The sequence below is a fragment of the Nilaparvata lugens genome, chromosome 5, assembly GCF_014356525.2.
Source record: "Nilaparvata lugens isolate BPH chromosome 5, ASM1435652v1, whole genome shotgun sequence".
In the NCBI taxonomy this organism is placed as follows: domain Eukaryota; kingdom Metazoa; phylum Arthropoda; class Insecta; order Hemiptera; family Delphacidae; genus Nilaparvata; species Nilaparvata lugens.
The window spans coordinates 69,039,143-69,056,509 of NC_052508.1; the positions used below are offsets into that span (position 1 = coordinate 69,039,143).

The window sequence follows — 17,367 nt, forward strand, 5'->3', positions numbered from 1 at the left end:
AGAGATGTTGTGGAATTTTTCCATAATAAGGTGAAATAAAAACGATATTGTCAGTTCCACATAATTTGAACCACATTATGCGGAACTGGAAAGGATATAGATAGTTAAAAATCTAGATCTCAAGCACACAATGAATCATGGTTCCAACAAATAAAAAGTATGATTTATTGAATTTAAAACTCCAAACATTTCACAAAACCCACTGTTTTGTCGACATTCCCTCCTGATACATCAAAACAATCTGACATTTCTTCGTTTTCCTATAAACATTTTCTACAAATACACTGTGTAGAATTCGGATTTAGAACAGTAGGTATACAAAATCAATGTAACTTATACACTTTTATTAAGCTATTTAAATTGGGATGGACTTGCGTACTATTGTTATTTTAATTATTATTATTATTTTCATTTTATTATTTTCAATTATCAACTTTTTGGTTATTATTTTAATAACCCCATTATTTTTCAAAGTTTTACTTACTTTAAAAGATGTGAAGATGAATGGTTTATAACCGACAATCTTGCATATCAACATTGCATTAGATTTGATTAAAGTTTTTAATACGATAATCTTTTCTCAAATTTCCACCAAAAGTAGAAAAATATTTGTTGAAATTATTGTAGTTTATGAAGCTCCACTCACTATGCTCATATCAATCTAACACTAATCTTTATTTGTTCCCATTGCATCAATAATTCAAATTAATGTGATGATATTATGTTCAAAAAGTTTTTCACTTCTTCTTCACATAGAATATTCTAACTCCTTAGAAACCCAATTCAACACGAAATTCTTATTCGACATGAATCCACAAAGGTTCTGTACTTGAATTCAATAAAGATTCAGTTAGAAAGTTCAGTGGGATGATTCTACAGAGAATTATTCTCAACGTTTCCCAACGTTGGTTTTTGAAACCATAGGTTTTTTAAACCATTAGAAGCTATAAGATCCTACACAACTCAAGACCAATTATTGTTCTGAAATAACACCACAAAGTTCTAATTCTCAAAAACAAAGTTCATCTTATGAATTTTCTATTAAACTTTACTTTTTACTATATAAACATAAATCGGATTCAATTTTGCATTGTGCAATTGATATGTTTTACACTGTCCATCACTTCATAGATTTCAAATTTTTAAAGAACCTCTAACTCTTCATTCGTCAAACCTGGAGATGTGTATCAAATCTGAAGTGTATCATCAATCACTTCACCACGTATTGGATCAGTGATAAAAACGAATGATTCAACTATATTTCCAATATTCTAACGATGAATTCAATTAGATAGTAGGATATCAAATTGAAAGCAATAAATTTGCATTAGACGTGTTGAGTAGGGTATTATCAACTAGACTACCAAGCACTGTATTCTATCAACGACAAAACTGGTAATTCAACTAAATTTTCAATATAATATCGATGAATAAGTTGCTTGTAAGATATTTGATTGAAAGTAATGAATTTTCGATGGACGTGATGATAAAAATATCATGAATTCCACCACCACGCACCATATCCTATCAACTATAAAAAACGGATATTTCAACTATATTTTCAATATATTATTGTTGAATACTTGTAAGATACCACGTACTACATCCTATCAATGATCAAAACGGTTAATTCAACTGTATTTTCAATATATTATCGTCGAATACTAGTAAGATGCCACGCACTGCATCCCAACAATGATCAAAACGATTAATTCAACTGTATCTTCAATATATTATCGTTCAGTTTAATACTTGTAAGATATCATGCACTGTATCTTATCAACGATAAAAACGGATATTTCAACTATATTTTCAATATATTATTGTTGAATACTTGTAAGATACCACGTACTACATCCTAAAAATGATAAAAACGGTTAATTAAACTGTATTTTCAATATATTATCGTCGAATACTAGTAAGATGCCACGCACTGCATCCCAACAATGATCAAAACGATTAATTCAACTGTATATTTTAATATATTATCGTTGAATACTTGTAAGATACCACGTACTGCATCCTATCAACGATAAAAAAAAGATAATTCAACTATATTATCAATATATTATCGTTGATACCACGCACTGCATCCTAACAATGATCAAAACGATTAATTCAACTGTATTATTGATCTATTATCGTTGAATACTTGTAGGATACCACGCACTGCATCCTAACAAAGATCAAAACTGTTAATTCAACTGTTTTTTCAATATATTATCGTCGAATACTAGTAAGATGACACGCACTACAACCTAACAATGATCAAAACGGTTAATTCAACTGTATTTTTAATATATTATCGTTGGATACTTGTAAGATACCACGCACTGCATCCTAACAATGATCAAAACGGTTAATTCAACTGTATTATCGATCTATTATCGTTGAATACTTGTAGGATACCACGTACTGCAGCCTAACAATGATCAAAACGGTCAATTCAACTGTTTTTTTAATATATTATTGTTGAATACTTGTAAGATACCACGCACTGCACCTTTCAACGATAAAAACGGATAATTCAACTGTATTTTCAATATACTATCGTTGAATACTTGTAAGATACCACGCACTGCATCTTATCAACGATCAATATTCAACTGTATTATCGATCTATTATCGTTGAATACTTGTAAGATACCACGCACTGCATCCTAACAAAGATCAAAACGGTTAATTCAACTGTATTTTCAATATATTATCTGTAAATACTTGTAAGATATTACACTGAAAGCAATAAATTTTCAGCTAGAAGTGATGAGGAGGTTTTGTGCTTTAGCTGTGAGTTGCCGCATGACTAAAAGACTAGCATTGACGGGAGGCGCTAAGTTTGGAAAGACACAATCGATAGACAACTATAGTAGGCACTGAACTTTATATCTGTATCTAGACTCTACCATAGATAGAATTCACTGAACGTTATACCTATATCTGGACTCTACTATAGATGAAATTCAATGAGCTTCATATCTGTATCTAGACTCTACTATAGATGGAATTCACTGAGCTTTATATCTGTATCTAGTCTCTACTATAGATGGAAATCACTGAGCTTTATATCTATATCTAGACTGATAGAATTCACTGAACTTCATATCTGTATTTGGACTCCACTATAGATGGAAATCACTAAAATTTATATCTGTATTTGGACTCTACTATATATGAAATTCACTGAACTTTATATCTGTATTTTGTCTGTGGATAGAATTCCATGGTGGTAGCAGTGAGACCAACTATTCAGACTGGCAGCATGATTTGAATGGAGAAGGTTGGTATCTCTCATAAGGTATTCTGACAGTTTTATGTGAACCTCATTTGGCCTTCGAGTCGTCGCTGTCATGCAATCATCAACAATAACCACCCCATACTGAGATTCACTTAAAACTGACAACGTTGTTTAAATGGAAAGCATTGTTATGTTATGTATGAGCAGCGCTGACCGTATGAAGTGATCTCCCACTAAATACAGGAAGCTCATGTCCCCTTATCGATCTAATTTATTATTACAAAACAGCTTTCAGTTGCGAATAGCAATAATTATACGCTGACTAATTGGGCTGTTAATGAGCTTCTGGTGTATTATTTTTGGGATAAAAGGTTTGGCAACACAGGTATTGATTTTTCGCCCCACTTGGATGTAATGAGCAGGTTTACGTGCGTCATGTGGAGGCCGAAAGTTATTGTTTTCTGACCAGGCCGGTAAAATATTTACGGCCCTAGGGCTGTAAAATAACCTTGAAGTCAGCTGATTCTGATTTGATGTGAACGTGTTTACAAAATAGTTTATGAAACGGAATCAGTTTTTGCTTCTAGAATTGAATAAAGTATTCTGCAATAATATACTATCATTTTATTTGGATGAATGAAATACAGATAAGATATATAGGTATTATAAACTATCCAAATTCCATTTTCAGAGTAGGATAGAACTTCTAACCTAAACTTCCTAAGTCGATGACAACAAGCATTGTTGACGTTGACATTCAGATTGGCCAAATTTCAAGTGTGCTAAAACAGCTGATCAAAAACTTTTCATTATTTGTATTTACTGTTTATTATTCAATAATTAAAACATTTATAATAAAATCATCTTATTGTCATTTGAAAGAATAAAAAAGTATAAACTCAACCTCCCACATAATTGAACATAATATTTTAGGTTATTTAGACAAATCAGAATAAAAAATAAAAATACTTGGACAATTTCCTGATATTCAGATTACCTCAGATTTGCTAGAGCTATGACATTCCACTTTTGCTTTCGGAAGTGCTTAATGAACAATTATTCTCATATATTTGTTTATTGTTCTGTGTGGCGAAAAATAGCGTTCGCGCCACAGGCAAAAATGTTTTTCCGGCTCTCAATCTTTTCTAGTCCTCGACCTACGGCCTCGGACTTGAAAACTGATTTCGAGCCGGAAAAGTCTCATTTTCAGCCCTAGGTGCGATATATACTATTACGGTTATATGCTGTGGGAGAGAAAGTGAATGAATGTCGTAAACAATGGGCCATATGAATAAAGTTGAGCATTTGCTTATACTTCTAAAATATGAAGCATATGCTTCATTTTCTATGAATAAACGTGAGCAAAACCTTTTGCTTATGCTCATCAAAAAAATAGTTTCAGCATTTTTGCTCAAAAGTAAAAGCTTATGCTCAAAATTGAATGAATAAACTAGAGCATTTGCTCAACTTTTGAAGCAAATGCTTCAAAAAAGGTGAGTCTAGTGTGGAGCAGCTCTTCACCTTTTGCTCATAGTAAAATGACTCAACTAATTCGTGTGAGTAAGAGGAAACTATACCAGATACGATCCCAACCAATAGTTGAGAACTATAAAACTCTTTTTAGATTCAAACATGATATATATATATATATATATATATATATCATCATTATTCCCACAAAAGATACCTATCCGATATAAAGATACCCTTCACAGAATAGGAAATATGCAAACGATTATAAGAAGGCTATCGAGATTATAAGATTATGCTGAAGATTATTATAGAGATTACATTTATTCACGCTATTATTTTAAAATTCAGAACTCAACTAACCTAAAACTCAATTCATGGATAGAGAACAGAGCAGACGACCAAACACAAGCGATGTCTATACTTGCATATTTAGCGCTTACGTGAGCTATACAAACAAAGTAAGGCCACAAAGGTGAATCAGCTGATGAAAAATCCTTAAAATACGTGATCATTTGCTCCAGAGTTCAGGAGCATAAGGTAAAGCTTATTCATATAAAAATGAGCAAATGCTTATGCTTCTACCTAATGCTCATGAGCAAAACCTCATGCTCATAAGCATATGCTTTGTTTTTATTCATATGCCCCATCGATGCCTCTCTGATATTCTAGTAGGCAACTAGAAATTCTTTTCTTGAGTTTTTCTGCAATTTTTCCTTCAATACGATTTTTTCAATTTCATGCTTCTACCTAGTGCTCATAAGCAAAACCTTATGCTCCATGCTCATGCTCATAACCATATGCTTTGTTTTTATTCATAAGCCCAATTGATTCATCTCCGATAAATCTAGTAGGCCTAGGCAACTAAAAATTCTATTCTTGAGTTTTTCTGCAATTTTTCCTTCAATACGATTTTTTCAATGAATTGAAGAAAGTGGGAATCATAATGTTTTCTTCAATTTCATGAGATATGATACATGTTTATTGCAGTATGGGTTGTTGTGTTTTAATGTGGATTTATATTCAAGGTTTTTGACCCTAAATACAAGACATCAGGAAAAATTATAGCATTATTTATGTCAAAAGTGATCAAAATAGTTCAGTTGAGTTAAGTGTATACTTGATGACAAATTAGAATGCTGAGGCCGGCCACTAACGAGTGAGCAAGTGTATCGAAAATGTGTGAACGGAAATGTCTTCGAACAAAAATCAGCTGTTTGACAGAAGCTTCTAAGATAAAATAAACAGACAATAACGATATATAAATCACTGGAAAATTACAAATTATAATAATAAAAAATCAACCTCGAATAAAATATAAGCAACATAAACCGTCGACACAAAAACCTTAGCCTACCTCAAAAAAATTTAGTATGAAGTTTTTCACCGATGACACAACTTGTCTTTCGAGCATGTTTGTTCACACATGTTTGTAACATTTGTTACTTTGTCACCATTTATCTATTTAATTCATTTATTATACAATTTTTAAATGAAATCACTTGATAGAGCTAGTGATTACTTAATATCTGTGAATAAAATGCTGTGATAAGTTCTAAATAGTGTGTTTGTCTTTTCGGTCTCAAAATTTTATAGTTTTTTCAAAGTTTGGAATTTTTTAATTAATTGTGATTGATTTAATTCAATTTAATTTATTTTTTTAATTAAGAAAAAAATTTTGTGTGTTCTGAATTTTAAATTGAGTGTGTAATTTATTGAAGAATGAATGTTAAGTGACACATAACCTAGCTACATTTTGACTGTTGTATAAATTAGAATTGGAACCGTTTTGGGCGTAAGCCTGTGGTAATTTTCTGTAAGTTGTGTAATTCTCATTGATTCAATAAATAAATAATAAATAAATATCTAGTGATGTATGAAAAGTCGACTTGAATATTAATGGGAACAATGAAGAATTAATTAACAAATGAGTGAGTTCATGATGTTATATCAGAGCATGTATAGGCCTTGAATTACAGTGAAGGTTTTTTCAAAAATTCATCAATTTTGTAAGGGCAAATCTTCAAGCAAATAGATTTCAGACTATCTTTGAAACGATTAGGAGTAGCACTTCTTTGTATTCTCTGTGGCATTGAAAATTTTCATCCCGATGGAACCTTTTTCGAATATAGTGACGAACTCGGCTAGGCACACACCAGTTAGTCAAGACAAGACATGATTAGATACGTTCAGTCACAATACTGCACATAGTTGCTTATGTAGACATGTCTAATTGCTATGACTAATCAGTGTGTGTTGTGTCATAAGCAACTATGTGAAGTATCGTGTCTAATCATGTCTTGTCTTGTCTTGACTTACTGGTGTGTGCCCAGCCTAAGGGCCATATGCTAACACTACGTTTAACGCAAAACCACGTTTGCTTGTGGATATGGTTTCATTTATCATGATGTGTTTTATACGGGTTTAAAAGAACAGCTGACATTTCTCAGTTCAAACCAAGTATTTGCATACGGGCCATAGAGGACGGCCTAATTGTCATCAATAGAGTCTAGTGCATACTTATTGTTTTTCTTATTACAAACAAGGATTTGCCTAAATAACCTGAAAGATTATGTTCAATTATGTAAGAGGTTGAGTTTAAACTTTTTATTCTTCCAAATGACAATAAGATGATATTATAAATGTTTTAATTATTGAATGATAAACACAAATAATGAAAAGTTTTTGATCAGCTGTTTTAGCACACTTGAAATTTGGCCAATCTGAATGTCAATGGAAGTTTAGGTTAGAAGTTCTATCCTACTCTGAAAATCGAATTATTTGAATAGTTTATAATAATTATATCTTATCTGTATTTTATTCATCCAAATAAAATGATAGTATATTATTGCAGAATACTTTATTGAATTCTAGAAGCATAAAATGATTCCGTTTATCCACCATGTTCCGTGATAAACGCAGTACTACGTTTATCCACCATGTTCCGTGATAAACGCAGTACTAGGAGGTTTGAGGTTAGATTCTATTATACTCTAAAATTTGAATTTGAATAGTTTATAATATATCATTTGTATTTCATTCATCCAAATAAAATGATAGTATCTTATTGCAAAATACTTTATTCAATTCTAGAAGCATAAACTGATTCCGTTTCATAAACTATTTTGTAAACACGTTCACATCATATCAGAATCAGCTGACTTCAAGGTTATTTTACAGCCCTAGAGCCGTAAAAATTTTACCGGCCTGGTCAGAAAACAATCACTTTCGGCCTCCATATGACGCACGTAAACCAGCTCATTACATCCAAGTGGGGCGAAAAATAATATTTCATTCACATATTCTATTCTATGGTCAATATGAAATGAATATTATTGCCATCTCTTGCGTGGTCTGCCAACCTCTCTCTTGCCTACTGGGTAATAATTGAAGTCTAGTGCATACTTTTAATAACAATATTAAGAAACAAACTTGATGATGTTTCACTCACCAAACTGCTGGGATAAACAAGCATTGAATTGTTCAAATGCCTTCCAACTCCGTTCATGGCGACTCCTACAGCCATCATATCCTGGCTTCTCCATGAGCCGCTACTGAAACAAATCATTGGACTACAGTTGATTATATTAGTCGTGAATCAAGAGTAATATACAAGAAATAGCATATTATTCTTATAATATAATAATACCTATCTATATTATTATCGATTCACGACAAATAAGCTAATTTTATTTCATTTATACTTCATTGAAATAGAATAAATAACCATAAATTACACCGAGGAAAACTTGATTGGTTTCTGTGGAATTAACTTTTTAGTTGATTCAGGGAAATAACGCTGAATCCAATTCCTTCAAATTTATTTGTTGAGTAAAAATATGCAATGATTCTCTGCTGTTCTGTTTTATTCATATGTATTGTATTGCTCCGTTTTGTATTGTAGCATCTTGATTATTTTATAACAATTTTTTATTTAAAGTTGTGAATAGTCTTGTTTTGATTTAATACCTGCTGAAAAACTCACGAGTTTAGAAGGACCCAACAAAGTAAAAATGTATTTCCAACAAAATTGATTGATTGGTTGATAGTGGAAAAAACATTTGTGAAAGTTAATATCCACAGGACATTTTATGATTCTATGATGAGAATGCTAGAGCCTATTGTAGAATAAAGAAGATGCCATCTCTTAAATGGAGCATCTCATAAGATCACAATGATTTTGAATGGTCAACTGAAGTGTAATGTCCCTCCATTCTTGGACTGAAGTGTATTGTGCCTCCATTCTTGAGAGAATGTGAGTACAGTAGAACTCCAATCATTCGAATTAATGGGGACCGGGACCCATTCGGATAATCGGAGTTTAAAAAATCGGGTGTGGCGCACTCACACAACTTTCCTTGCCGTTATGAAAATTGATCACCTGACGCTAGTGTTCCCGCGCATCTCAAGTCTACTATTCAAATATTTGAGCCAGCTGGTGACAGGGCAATAATGCTGGAGACACACATGAGGTCTGCTATCTCTTCATAGTGAATCATTTAATAGAATCAACAATAATTTGCAATTGAATAATCACATTTTCTCGAATTTAAAGCTTATTTTCAATTTTAGGTGAAAATGTTACTGAACATTAATTGTAGAGATTTTCATGCTCAATCTACTCCACTTGATATTTTTTGTTTCAATTATATTTGAAGCCTGATAATTGGGAATCTATCTGCATTGATGGGGCGGAGCTCCTGAAATTTTTACAGATATGGGACTTGTGGCAGTTGATAGAGCTTATTGATGACTATTTTAGGTATGAATTTGATCAAAATCGTTGGAGCCGTTTTTGAGAAAATCGCGAAAAACCCTGTTTTTGACAACATTTTAGCCATTTTAGCCGCCATCTTGAATTGCATTTCATCGAAATTGTTCGTGTCGGATCCTTATAGTGGAAGGACCTTAAGTTCCAAATTTCAAGTCATTCCGTTAATTGGGAGATGAGATATCGTGTACACAGACGCACATACACTCATACACACACATACAGACCAATACCCAAAAACCACTTTTTTGGACTCAGGGGACCTTGAAACGTATAGAAATTTATAAATTGGGGTACCTTAATTTTTTCGGAAAGCAATACTTTCCTTACCTATGGTAATAGGGCAAGGAAAGTAAAAATTGCCATTGGAGAGAAAACCCTATTTTTTGATATTGCACTATTTTTTATTGAATTAAATGTAAGAAACATGATATTTTCACATGTTTTGAATATGAATAAAATGTACTTATGTACAAGTTTAGAAATAAAAATCATTGTTTTTTAAACATCTCCGTCAATGTAAGCTGTTTTGCAGTCTTCATTCGTTTTCTTTTCTTGGACAATTTTTTTCTGAAAGTGATTCAGATAATCAGCGATTCGGATAGTCGAAGTTCGGGTAATTGGAGTTCTACTGTACATTGGAATACAGAGGAATTATTAAAGTATCGCAATCCATATTCATAGAATTTTCCATATAATATTGGATGAGGGGAAAGCTGTTTCTCAAATGTTTAATATTGCAATCTGAACTCATATCCATCCACCCATTTTATTGACATTGACAAATCATTACTACAATATAATATGATTGAGATAAGACAACAGGCAAAGCCCAAAACTGTCTGTCTCTCAAATTATGATGAATAAAAGTTTTTGATAAATATCGTTTGAAAAATGCCATTCAATTCAATCGAGGAATAAGGACAACAATGGTCTACTGCTATATGATTTATCATTTTATTTGATGTTCCATATAATTGAAATAGAGGGGAAGAATTGTTCTGTATCTCTGTTCTGGGCTGCTCTGTAGTGCCGGCGCCACACTCTCACCAAGTCGCTCGCCAGGACGCTTGCATAGTGGCTTCCGGAGTGACTCGCTACATACATCTATACGGCGGAGTGAAGGCGAACGGCGTCATAGTAGCCTACCCATCCACATTCTCGCGCTCGTCGACATTTGTACACACTTGGCAAGCGTGTGGAAGCGGAACAAGGATTGGTTCTACCTTTCTGTAATCTGTGTTTATATGGTATCGAATGATCCGTAGAATTCAAAAGAAACAAGACTTTCACTGTTTCAATAACTGTAATCAATCAATTAATCCATTCATCCCACAAACGGATTTCACAAATGGGATCTTTCTCAGGAGGTAGAAGGCAGAATAGAAAAAGCGAGTGATAAAAAAATGTAGCATTCAATCAGATGGCAAAACTGTTCAAGAGTCACAACCTTAATATGTACGTAAAAATCAAACTTTTCCACTGCTTCATTTTCTCAATACTCTTCTATGGGAAGGAGTCATGGACAATGACCAAGTCAACTGAAAAAAACTCGAGACTTTTGAGATGTGGCTGTATAGAAGAGTGTTGAGAATTTAATGGATGGTCAGAGTGACCAAAAACTGTATTGGAGCGAATGTATGAGGATTTTGGAAGTGATGAACATCATCAAGAGCAGGAAGCTTGCATATTTCGGCCATATCATGCGCAATGAAGAAAAATACGGCCTGCTGAAATCCGTTCTCCAAGGAAAGATCTATGGCAGAAGAGGACCAGGAAGAAGGAGAATATTATAATGGCTGAAAAACCTGCGTACCTGGTTCTCCAAGACTACAACAGAACTTTTCAGGATGGCTGTAAATAAGATATCCATAGTCAGGCTGATCGCCAATATTTGGAACAAATAGGCACTAGCAGAAGAAGAATTTCACAAACGAACTTAATACAAAATAAAGAAGAAAACGTATAAAAATAAGCTCTCAAAATAAACTGCATTATTTATTTATTTTATTACATGTTGGTTGCATCCTTGCATTCCAATTTGAAGGAGATCTGACTTATTTGTTCACTCAATTACGCGTTACACTTTTACTGTTCTAATAACTGCAATCAATTCTAAAAATAAATTGAATTATTATTTTTGTATTCTTATTACTTGTTGCATACTAATTTGAAGGAGATCCAACCATAGAGAAAAGATAGCATAAGCTATACTATCTTTTCTCTATGCTCCAACTTATCTCTTTTTCAATTATGGTACCATTACGGCCTGTTTCTTTCATTCCTAATCATTCTAAGATTATGTGCCGGTTGCACAACAGCCGGTTAAATTTTAACCGTGATTAATTCCACGAGAATCAATCAGAGAAGCCATCTTTTCAAAAACGCCTTCTCTGATTGGTTCTCGTTAAAATTTTGTGCAACCAGGCCTATGTATTTTTATCATAGATTAGTAAATAAATGAATACCTTGAAGGAGTTTCAGTCTGTGGCGGAGAATTGAAGGCTCTCTGGGCATTGTCCAGCTGGGTCCGATTCTTGGCGGATCCGGCCGACACTGACCCGCTTCCTCGCATTATCCACTCGATATCCGCACCTAAACAATAATAAAACATACATTAGAGTTGATTGAATTGATATATAAATTCAGTTGTATTGAAATAAGCCCTGAAAACTACCAGGATCTTATTCATGGCTACCTTGGCCATTCCTGGACTGAAAAAATATGCCCTGGTTGCACAAAAGCCTGTTAAAAGCCAACCAGTTACAGATGGAATTAAATAGAGAATGCATTTATTCAAATGCTAATTAATATAGAATTATTATTTAACGAAAATCCCAAATATTTGGGATACAGATGGGATACAGTTACAGATGAATCCCAAATATTTGGGATTTTCATTAAATAATAATTATATATTAATTAGCATTCGAATAAATGCATTTTATATTTAATTCTATCTGTAACTGGTTGGCCGCTATGGCTTCGTATAAAATGAGCGCTGCTATCCAGAGATTGTCAGTTTGGTGTAAGGGTAAGCATTCCTGACTAGCAATTGGGAGGTACCGGGTTCGATTCCCGGGCTGGCAACTAATTTTTGGATAGTAGTTCTCATCGAATTTCCATCTAGCTGTTAACCCTGTTGTCAATGTCTGCAGTAGCAGAAGTCTTCGGGGTGATATACAGCATTTATTTGGGATTTTCGTTAAATAATAATTATATATAGGTTTTGTATTTATCCATTTATTTGTGTATTAACAGTATAGACGTTAAATGATATACATATAACAAACATATGCAAAAGTCACCAGATCATTTCGTCTATATTCTTTAGCCATTTTGGCCCAATTAAAACTGAAGTGACATGGCGTGGCCATGAAGTGGCGGATGTGGTGGCGGCGTGGCGCTGACTTTTCCAACTCTCATATTAACATATGGTTCAATTCAAATAGAAGTGGCGTGACGAAACGCCACTACAGTTTGCAGTAGACCATATTATATGTTTATATAGGAGTGGTGTGGAAATGGCAAAAAGTCAGTGCCACGCCACGCCACCGCCACGACTCTTCAGTGTAAAATGGGCCTTACAAGAATACTCCAGATATCCATTACTTCATTAACAAATTCTACTGGCAATAATATGTTATGGTATTTCTCCATAATTGGAAGAATAAAACGTTCATGTTGTAAATATTATTGGTCTTTATTTTTGTTCAGTTCAGCTGAAGATGTGGTGGATGTTGCCATGAAACCTGGTTCTATCATTTATATTGATTTTGAACAAAAATATAGTGGTATTGACAATATCAACGTCTTAAGCTGCGTTTACACCAAAATTATTGACAAAATGTGTATTTTTCCGTCCTTATAGATTCTATTAGATTGAACGGAGCTTGACAAACACATATGTTCATCATGTGTATAATAAGTTATGTTCAATCTAAAAGAATCTATAAGGACGGAGAAATAAACATTTTGTTAATAACTTTGTTGTAAACCCGGCTTTATACTTTCTACTGACTATGTTCAGACATTGGAAATTCAAGCTTCCATTATGCTTCAAGCTATATTAAAACTGACATTCCTCTGATGGAAAATTTATCATCATTCAATTCAACATTTATAACAAAATATATTTCTTATTCACTCTTTTTCCATAACCGACGGCAGGATGCATTTATACCTACACACAAATATGAGCTTAGCAAACTAAGCTCAACTTGTGTAGTATCATAGAGAAACAATAGCATAAGTAGATATCCCATGGTATAGGGCGTTTATGTCGCAACTTTTACTGTTATCAGATAACAAGCTGATAACTGATTCTCAAGCTGATAGTCCACGAAGTTCTTTCCTGTGAAGCTTTATGACGCTGGTAGTCTCTCATATTGTGCCGTTCATACACTCTTACCCGGTCAAAACAGTAAAAATCGACAATAATCGACAGTAATCGGCTTGAGATAACAGTAAAAGTTGCGACATAAACACCCTATACCATAGGATATCTACTTACGCTATTGTTTCTCTATTTTAGTACTCTCTACTCCTAACTTTCTACAATCATCGTCGTCTTCTTACAAGGATAAAGCTATTTGCCTGTTCCGACTTCAAACTCACCATCACATCCATCTTTTGCGTGGCATGGCCACAATTCTCCTCCGAACCGGGTTAGGTGGGCCGTCCACTAGAGCCCTTTTCATCCGAACTAGCATCGGCCGAAAACTACCGAACTCGACCGAACGATCCCCCAACAAAGAAAGAAATAGAGATGCTCGTCCATTGCAACAGGTTGATACGGCCGTGCAGGGCCGATCAATTTTTCGATTTGAATTGAATGGGATTTTCCGTCTCTATCCGGCCGAACTAACAAGTCGAGCTGAGACAAAAAAGTGTTCCTAACCTAAAATTCTTCCACAATCTTGTTTGTTTTTGTTTTTTGTAGTTGTTCTGTTTTATAAAGTTGTAACTATGGACAATGAAAAGTTGATAAGTTTGGTTCAAGAACATGTTCCATTGTGGGATATGCGAGACAACAGATATCATCGTTGTGATGTTTAAAGGAACCTGTGAACAAAGATTACTAAGGGCCAATTTCCGAGCTCGGGATTTAGCTAAGTTCAAGACTTTAAACAGATTTCCGAAACGGGGCGTAGAAGCAGTTTTTATTTTCTCATTTCTATAATTGGAAACATTTTTCCTTGACGAAATAAAACATTACTAACAATTCAAAATACCTGGAACTTTACACTATTTTCTCTTTATTTTATGTTATGGTCAATTTTCTAGTTTTTCGAAATTTAATTCAAACGTGACTATGACAATGACTACGACTACGCCCCGTTTCGGAAAGCCAATTTTCTGACTCCAGCTGTTTGAAGTCTAGAACTTAGCTAAACCCCGGCCCTTAGTAATTAATAACTAATTTAGTGGATATTTGTTTATTCAATTTTCAAAATCTCAATATAATCATTGTTTATGAAAACTTTTGGTGGCTATGATAGTAGTTAATTCAATGATTGGCAACTAGACTGACGTAAACGGTTCCAATGGACGACCATATTCGGCCGAATTAACGGCCGGCAGTTTTGTCCGTTCCAACGGCCGAACGGATCGGTCGAATACGGTTCCAGTGGACAGTTACCCTAATACGACATGACTGCCCTGGGAATCCTATCGCTCTCCATCCTTTCAACATGATCTTTCCGGTTTTGTCGAATCTTCTGCCATATGAGGATATATTATTCTACATTCATTTACTCTTAATTCCCTCTAAATCATTCTCAACTGACCAGTAAGAGTAGGAGGAAGCTGGATGGCGTAGAGTATGAGCCCCTCGGGCGATACTGTGGGCAGAAGTTTCCTGGAGAGGCGAGCATGTAGGGCGTCTCCAAAAAGGGCGGCCTCGTCCCTCTCCGAAGGAGGGTACTCTCCAATATCCACCTACAATACAATAAAATAATACACAATATAATATGGTTCAAATACCAAGATGTGTTTTCACTGTACTGTTAATACAATATGATATCATACACATTAATTTCCTAGACATTTCAGTAATGTTATGTAATAATAATAATACCGAGTGACCCGGCTGGCTCAGGTCTGGTTTCAGAGTTTTCAGGTCGCTACTGATCAATTTCAGGGCCTCTGACATGACCTAACGACTGGTTTTTAGGCAGCCGGGACCGACGGTTTAACGTCTCCATACGAAACACGATATGTATGATGTTGTGGTATTTTTCCATGATGAGAGACACAAATAAATTATAAGTTAAAAATTGAGTCAAAACTTGGAGTGTTTTCCTTTAAAACAACACCAAAACCAGCTCTGTACCTTGTTTAATAAGATTTATATGAATTTTCAAATTTGTAAAGTTCTTTTTGAATCACCTGGTATAAATTATAAGTCACCACTTTTTATAATTTGGGCCTATATATTCACAAAAGAACCTGGTTTCGTGACTTCACCAGCTACATCTCTAGAGACAAATCATCTTGGTTTACGATTTCTATTTGTGTTTTTCAACATTAAGAGTAGAATCTACAAAAAAAATATTGGAATACGTACAAATTGGTACCTAATTTACATTGAGATTTTAATGAATTATGTAGGCTATGACTGTTCACTGATGTTGAAGATAAAGTTATCTATTATCCTACTGTATCCAATTATTCTTCTGTTGCTACGGCATTTGCCTATGTTTACACTCAAAAACAAAATCCAGGTTTAAAATTACTATATGACAGATAGTGTGTTAGTCTTTTCGGTCTCAAAATGTTATAGTTTTTTTAAAGTTTGGAGTTTTCTAATCAATAATGATTGATTTAATTTAATTTAGAAGTATATTTTTTAATTTAAAAATGACTTTTGTGTGTTAATGCTAAGTGACAAATAACCTAGCTACATTTGGATTGCTGTATAAATAAGAATTGGAACCGTTTTGAGCCTGTGGTACTTTTCTGTAAGTTGTGTAATTCTGAATGATTAAATAAATAAGCTTCAACAGATGAACTCATTAACTTATTACTTGACAAAATTTGGCAAAGAATAAAGCTTTTTCATTTTCTGAGATTAACAATTTATAACAGAGTATATAAAACGTGATAACTGAAAATTTCTGGGTTGTAAAGCGTAGGAGTTGACAAGGGTATCCTACAGTTGAGTTTCAATTCCTGGGTTTTCGTTTGTGCGTAAATGCCGTCGTCGACCACGACAGGGAGAGAATCTCAGATTGGGTGGATTTCAATTTGTCTACATAACCTAAAAAAATATGTTCATTTATGTTTTAATGGGGAAGGTTGAGCTTATACTTTTTTATATTTTTAAATGGCAATATGTTGATTTTATTAGAATTGTTCAATTCTTTAATAATAGAGACAAATAATGAAAAGTTATTTGATCAGCTATTTTAGCACACTTGAAATTTGGACAATATGAATGTCAACAATGCTTTCCGTCGTCGACTGCGGAATGTCTCTATTATTAAAGAATATTGAACATTAGAGAATTGAAACGCACCATCAGCAGGAAATCATTCAAATGTTGCTATCATTCACAGCTGATTAGTGGCATCTATCAAAACCGAAATCTACACCGCGACCTACTCGTTCTGTACGAACAGAGTGGTCAGATTTCAGCTCGCTAGCGTTCGTATACGAAGGGGTCCAATAAAGTATCATATATTTATCCATAAATTCAAAGAGAAATCGTAAAAAGTAACAGAATTTATTTATTTATTTAATCATTCAGAGTTACACAACTTACAGAAAAGTACCACAGACTTATAAGCCCAAAACGGTTCCAATTCTAATTTTACAACAGTCCAAATGTAGCATATTACCATTTAAAAGAAAAACCTAACACCTAACCTAACTTATACCCTAGAACTCA

The 17,367-nt window shown here is 33.8% G+C and overlaps 1 protein-coding gene across 4 annotated transcripts in view; it reads right to left on the reverse strand.

Moving 5' to 3' along the window:
• Positions 1-17,367, reverse strand: part of LOC111060470 — a 131,790-nt gene that overhangs the window by 67,219 nt on the left and 47,204 nt on the right. For 3 of the 4 annotated variants that reach the window (XM_039429165.1, XM_039429167.1, XM_039429164.1), the window contains exons 5-7: positions 15,266-15,416; positions 11,945-12,071; positions 8,157-8,259 (exon numbers count right to left, since the gene is read on the reverse strand). In XM_039429165.1, coding sequence (XP_039285099.1) covers positions 8,157-8,259; positions 11,945-12,071; positions 15,266-15,416 — 381 coding nt within the window. The remainder of the gene's footprint in view (positions 1-8,156; positions 8,260-11,944; positions 12,072-15,265; positions 15,417-17,367) is intronic. The other variant, XM_039429166.1, reaches the window with a different exon arrangement.